The sequence below is a fragment of the Bidens hawaiensis genome, unplaced genomic scaffold, assembly GCF_021521415.1.
Source record: "Bidens hawaiensis isolate Kalapana, Puna unplaced genomic scaffold, B.hawaiensis_p1.1 tig00081589_1, whole genome shotgun sequence".
In the NCBI taxonomy this organism is placed as follows: Eukaryota; Viridiplantae; Streptophyta; class Magnoliopsida; order Asterales; family Asteraceae; genus Bidens; species Bidens hawaiensis.
Genome location: NW_027503815.1, coordinates 1 through 7223, shown reverse-complemented (window position 1 = coordinate 7223; position 7223 = coordinate 1). Strand labels below are relative to the sequence as shown.

At 34.3% G+C, this 7223-nt stretch overlaps 1 protein-coding gene across 1 annotated transcript; it reads right to left on the bottom strand.

The window, feature by feature from the left end:
* Nucleotides 1-232: 232 nt before the first annotated feature.
* On the bottom strand, nt 233-1673 carry LOC143607367 (sodium transporter HKT1-like). Its single transcript, XM_077082839.1, has 2 exons — nt 550-1673; nt 233-471 (listed from the first exon to the last, which is right to left on the bottom strand). The coding sequence occupies exons 1-2, from the start codon at nt 1671-1673 to the stop codon at nt 255-257; spliced, it is 1341 nt and encodes a 446-aa protein (XP_076938954.1). The 3' UTR covers nt 233-254.
* Between the last annotated feature and the right edge of the window lie 5550 nt (nt 1674-7223).

Genomic DNA, 7223 nt, shown 5'->3' with positions numbered 1-7223 from the left:
AATATGGTTATAAATTAACAAAAAATAAAAAATTGTTACCTTTAATTGTTAAATAATAGCAATGCCTCTAAACTAATTATAACAAGGCGTCTAAGTTTGCTAATTTCAAAGATAAGTGTAAACTAATTACAAAATATATTTAAATTAGTTATAATGGTACGTCAAAGTTATCATGACTTTACTTACTAAGAAACATTGTACCGGATGTATATGCGTAGCAAGATATATAAAGAGAGAGAAAGAGGGTATGGTAATTACCTAACAACCTCAACCACAATGTTCAAAACATTGAAGTTAAGAGGATCATCAACCATTTGTTTCCTCTCAGTTATGCAAACAAGTATAACGAAGATGACCAAATATATCTGTTGTGAGAAGATCAAATTCTCCATGATTTTCCTAACCCTTTTGCTCCCTTGTTCACTGCTCTCTTCAGATATTGGTAGAAATGAGGTACACGGTGGAAGATACCTGCAAAATTCTAATCTGATATCTAAATTGCACCATGTTAATAATATTAATTAGAAGGGATCAGAAAGAGGGACTAACATCATTAGGACAAACAACACCAATACAGCACTACTAATGGTGGACAGGTCGACGATTGATTCACCGGTATGCCTTGTGTTTACCGTCTGAAACAAAATCCCAACAAGCTTTTGATACACATTCATGCCACTTAATGATTCTGAACTCCACTCCAGTGATGAAAACAAAAGAAATTGCACCATGATAAAAACTAACACAGTGACCAAGAGAAGGAAAGAGTGTAGGTAAGAAAGAAGATGATCATACTCAATGCCTTTGGAGTTTTTTAACAAGTACCTAGTTTCGGATTTCTTAACAAACTTCCCTATTGCCCAAATCGAAAATCGTAGAGCAGGAGGGTACAATGTATTGCCTAATAGAACTTGAACGATGAGAATTAACAACAAACCTGAGTTTGTTCTGAAGACCAACATGTTTTCATTGGTTGGAACAAACCCACAATTTGCAAAGGTTGAAACTATTGAGAAAATGGAGAAAGTGAGAGAGTGTAGACCCTTGTGTTTAAGTATATTTTTGGCACTTGTTACGACATTTAGGTAAATCAAAACAGAGACCACGCCTAAAAGGTGGACAAATAGTAGGTAAAACAAAACTACAGTACCCAAGAACTTTATGGATTTTAACTTCAAATCAATATCACTATAGAAATTGGAAGATTTTGAATTTCCAAATTCAAGGATGTTTATGTCCTTGAGCTCGATTTTATCTGAAAAACTGCATTGTGTATCGCGGTCATCAAATTTATTACGGTCTTCTAGCGACACATATATATAGAACGTACGGATATAGTGTGCAACCATGGAAGTGAACACCTCACCACCTATGAACATCATAATAGTCATAATGATAAGTTGGGTGTTGGAGAAGACCTCCATTTCGACAGTTGACATGCTCGAAACAGTGGCGGCAGAGACAGAGGTAAAGAATAAGTCTAAGTTCCTCGGGGTTAAAGAGGTGGTTCTTCCATCAAGTGAATGGAGAATAAGGAACCCTAAGGATGAGATAAAGAGAAAATATAACTCGAATAAAAATCGGTTTCCACGTAGATGAAACCATGTGAATAGACAAGAACATGAGCTACGAAGTTCTTCAAGTTTCTTTGCAATATAGGAAAACATTTTCATAGTGCTTGGTGTAGTTAAGGGGGAGAACCTATTTGTAGTGATGGAAGATTTGAGTACGTGTGGTTTGTATAATTATATGAGCAACGTGAAGAAATATTTTTTAGTGTGGTCACTGTTCAAACCTTTTTAAATAATATAAAAATCTGCCAACTCTTTTTAATTTTATTGCATACACTAGTGGACAAAGAATTCTTTTTAGTAGTCAGATGTTTTGGTTTAGGATGTATTTTATCCTATGTTTTCATAACCGGACAGGTGACTAACCTGAACGTTTTATTGGATCACAGGTCAAACCGGGATGACCGGAATTCACACACGCGTTTCGGAGCTTAAATGAGTAAACAAAAATAAACTTTCTGTCAGTCCCGTCGCACTACACGACGTGTTAGACACCTCTTTCACGATACGCGAGGGAGTCAGAAGACGGGCACGACTAATTTGTCCTTCGCGATACGCGTAGGACATGCCAGAAGGGCGCCGTGATATGCGACTGAGGTTAAAAACGGAAAAAATTAACCTAATCATATTGTAATAAGTTTTCAACCCCCATTCGATCTATCTTGGGGTTGAGAACATGCAAATGACCTAGGAGACGATTTTACAACATCTCGAAGCTCTCAGATCGTTAATTCTTCCATGGTTATATTTTTTCAACCTATAATCGAGCTCTTCAACATGTAGAGGCAAGGCTAAACTATATGTGGCCACTTTAGGTGTAGGGTTTTTGTTTAGACTGAATGTATCTGTGACTTTTATATAGAATTGGATTGAAGCGTGATTAGTTGTTTGATTAATCTAGCTTTATGTTTGTGTTAATCCATTAAACAGTCGTTTATCTTAGATTTCCACTTATCATTAATTGATTGGCTTGTGTGCATCACCATTTAGGATTAAGTTCTTATAGTCATTGAACTTGTTACCTTTAATCATTGATTCATGTGGAGTTTTATATTAACGAACTGCTAGATAGGTAGACTAAGTTCAGTTGTGTCAATTTATCATATTAGGTTCTGTAAATCAACATGATCAAACTATTGTGTCTGGTAATTATTTATCAATCTTAACTGACAAAAAATGTCTATGTGATTATCCAATTGATAGAAGTCATAGTTTGTAAGGCCCCGATCCTAGTGCCCTACTTGGACGTTGAATTTACTCATAAACACAGTTCTAAATATCACAGTGAATTAAAACTTTTCGCGAAATAGATAAATGTCAACCATTCATTACATAAGTCTTAAAATTTAAACAATATAAAACATGTCTTTAAGTTCAAACATTATAAATTAAGTCTTCAAATGCCAGCTTCTTTATTCTTCTGTCATGTGACCCTCCTCAAGCCAGCTGTCTCATCCTACTCACCTGCGTGCATACTAAAGTCAGCTACGCTGAGTGAGTTCTAGTTAATTAGGCAACATACAATACATTCGCATACTTACTTATACGTATCCGAAGATACATATTACTTACTTATCCTGTTCCTTTCTTTCGTACATACACAAGTATATACCTTCATTCTTTCTTTCATTCTTTCTTTCTTTCTTTATTTCGTACTTTAATATTTTAATCTTACTTTACATACATAGTTATACGTTTTAAAGAGTCTTTCGTCCTATAACCTAACATATATTATTAGGGTCCGCCACCCTTAAAAAGTCTTTCGCCCTGTAACCTCACAAATATTATTAGGGTCTGACACCCTTCTTCACAGATATTATTAGGGTTTGTCACCCTCTTTCACAGATATTATTAGGGTCTGCCACCCTTTTACCGTCAATTCATACATACATTCCTTTTTTTATATTATTATATACTTTCGTACATACTCTTAATCTTTTCTACATCATAAATACATCATTCGTATACATTCATATATCATACACACATCATACATACACATTCACATCGAGTAAGCTGTAACGATTCCGGCAAATCCAGGTATACCCTAGCCGGAATATACTATTTACGTGTCATTTAATACTGATTATATGAGTTATAGCACATTGACACGAATATATATGGTTCACAGTATGAATCATACTCAATTATATAGTGAATCGTATTGGAATTACAATTAATCATTGATCGGTTATTGAAACCCGAACGAATCGGGAATTACATTATAGACGAAGTATATAATGTTTAGTGATATTTACGAGGTATTAATGCTTCGGGATAAGTGAATTATAGCACATAAAAAGGATTTCGATTTATTAGTACGTCGGTACGATAAACGAAACCTTTAACACCAAACCAAGCAAGAGACGATCAATCAAGCCGAAAAAGATGCGTAATTATTAATTTTATGATGTTTTAATGTCATGGGTTAAGTTTTAAAGTTTTTAAATCAGTTTTATATAAATTTTATTTTAACCCCGAAAAACAACCATTTTAGGCTCGTTTTAAGCCGAATTACGAGTTTAAACGAGAAACGAACTGAACCAGATTATCCACAACATTATCCGGATTGTGTAATCCAAATGTGTGGACAATATTTGAGATGTGGGCCCCCCCCCCACACCCCCACATATGGCCGGCCCTCTTTTATGCATACACACACATTTTCTTTTTCTTTTTATTATCACAAATCTCTCAAACTCTCTCAATCCTTTCAACACCATCCAAAAACCCTTGATCCAAACCAAGATTTTGAAGGTATAAGCATGTTATATTGCATAATCTTTGATGTTATTTACTTAGTTTGAGTTATTTTTGCAAGAACAAAAGGGTTCCAAGTGACATATGGGTGAAAACCCGAGATGGAACCAATCCTTGCACGATCAAGGGATGTATACAAGTTATACAAAGGATCTTGATCCAAGTAATGAGTTAAAAGTGTTTAGAATAAAATTTTACGGTTAAAATCTTGTTAAAATGAGTTTCCAAGTGAAAGATGGGTGAAAAACCGAGATGGAACCGACTCTTGCATGATCAAGAGATGTATACATGTTATACAAGGGATCTTGGTCCAAGAAATGAGTAAAAAGAGTCGGGAATGGATTTCTACGGTTAAAACCTTTGTTTTTACTTAAAAACCGACACTTTGAAAGAAATGGTTCGATTATTGGTGTAACTTGCTTGGTGTAGTGATATTGTGCTTGTAAGTGTTGTATCTAGCGGCTAGCAAAGGCTAGAAACCGAGATCCTTGCGATCTAAAGCTAGAAAACACAAAATAGTTCGGTTTTCGTGTATTATGAAAAAATGGACAGATTTACGTGTGCTTAGAAGTCGGGTCACGAAATTTCACAGAGATGATCTACACATGAAAATATGAGATCTGTGAAGTTTTGGTAATTTTTGGATAAAAGATGAATATTTGGTGAATTTAATGCTCGGTTTTGGCCAAAAATAGTGAAAAATAGCAAAACATGATGAAAAATTCCGGAAAATTTAAGATAAGCTTTTTATAACATATAAAAGTCACCCACAAAATTTGAGCTCAGTTGGAAAAGTCTAAGTAGGCTTTTCGGTGAAACGAGTTCTAAGGGCTTTCTAGCTCGGTTTTGGGTGAAAATGGCTTGAAAAATAAGTTTTAAATTCTGGAAAAATTCCAGAAAGTTATTAGGATGATAAAGATCATCCCAGAAAAATTTGGGATTTTTCTAAAGTGTTTTGGTATTTTTGATATATTTAGTGTTTTTAACAAGATTTAAAAATAGATAAATAAATGTAAATGTAGGAAAATAAATCTGGGAAAATTCCAGAAAGTTATGAGGATGATAAAGATCATCCCAGAAAAATTTGGGATTTTTCTAAAGTGTTTTGGTATTTTTGATATATTTAGTGTTATAACAAGATTAAAAATAGATAAATAAATGTAAATGTAGGAAAATAAATCTGGGAAAATTCCAGAAAGTTATGAGGATGATAAAGATCATCCCAGAAAAATTTGGGATTTTTCTAAAGTGATTTGGTATTTTTGATATATTTAGTATTTTAATAAGATTTAAAAATAGATAAATAAATATAAATATAAGAAAATAAATCTGGAAAATTTATACAAAATTCCTTACTGTCAAATTAAGTTTTGTGCAAAATTTCAAGACCCGAGACTAATCGGGTAATTATTTGTGCTAAAAAGAACATAAAAACAAGTTTTTAAAGCTTAAAAACGTGTAAACCGGCAAAGTTCGCATAAGCGAGCTGACTGGTACATGAAAACTCTAAAAATAGACTATTTCATAAATCTAAGTAAATTAAGTAAAAATAAATCATCCGAAAATAATTCGGATGATTTGGGTAATTTTACCTGATTTTACCGTTTCCGGCACCGAAATACCGAAAACGGGCCCCACGGCAAACGGGGTGTCAAACCGAGCTATAATTTCATCACCTTAACTAAATTGACTGTCAAACTCTAAGCAATGTCAATCTGAGTCCTTAGAAGTGTCACGGGGTTAACATTGTCCCCGAATCGAGTACAGTACTGGGTTAACAATGTTCCCAGATGTACCGATTGATATGTATTTAAGTTATGGGAATTATATAGTAACGACTAGATATTATATTACAGATCCAGGCACGTAGCTGTTCCTTAAATTACTCACCAACTCACAACAAGGTGAGTTTTCACGAGCCCCTTTTAATGAATTGTTTTAATTATATTTTCCCGGGGCGGAAAACATGTCTTATTTAAAGTATTTAAGTACATACCGATCGTATGGAAATACTTGTACATTTATATATATATGGGCTGATGCATAGAATATATAAAATGTTTATAATGTGTTATTGTTCTGGGGTAACATAGTTCCCAGGGGTTATATTATTCTGGGGTAACATAGTTCCCAGGGGTTATATTATTCTGGGGTAACATAGTTCCCAGGGGTTATTATTATTCTGGGGTAACATAGTTCCCAGGGGTTATATTATTCTGGGGTAACATAGTTCCCAGGGGTTATATTATTCTGGGGTAACATAGTTCCCAGGGGTTATTATTATTCTGGGGTAACATAGTTCCCAGGGGTTATTATTATTCTGGGGTAACATAGTTCCAGGGGTTATTATTATTCTGGGGTAACATAGTTCCCAGGGGCTATTATTATTCTGGGGTAACATAGTTCCCAGGGGTTATTGTTGTTCTGGGGTAACATAGTTCCCAGGGGTTGTTATTGTTCTGGGGTAACATAGTTCCCAGGGGTATTTATTGTTCTGGGGTAACATAGTTCCCAGAAAGTTATGTGAAATGTTCTGGGGTAACATAGTTCCCAGCATGATTATATTGTTAATAAATGATTGTTAAAATGATTTGTCAGTGCTTATTCAAATTAGTGAAACTCACCAACTATTCGTAGTTGACCCGTTTTCTTTACATGTTTTCTAGGTATGCCCAAGTTGGATTGATTGATGTTTGCTTAACTATCTGTGCTACCTGTTGGAAGCTTGCTGCTCTTTGTTTTGTAATGAATTTATTAATGTCTTATCGGTAAAATATGTGTGTAACACCTAGACAGTAATGAAACTCGCAACAATGTAATATATTATAAATTAATGTAGTGGTATTTTCTTTATAAGCAATGCTGTTGATATCAGATGTGTCTGTTGCATCC

Bases quoted from the DNA above. Each gene is read 5' to 3' on its own strand.
- LOC143607367 (XM_077082839.1), bottom strand. From the start codon at position 1,673: ATGAAAATGTTTTCCTATATTGCAAAGAAACTTGAAGAACTTCGTAGC. The intron at 472-549 runs GTTAGTCCCTCT...AGAATTTTGCAG, and splicing joins GTGTTGTTTGTCCTAATGAT to GTATCTTCCACCGTGTACCT.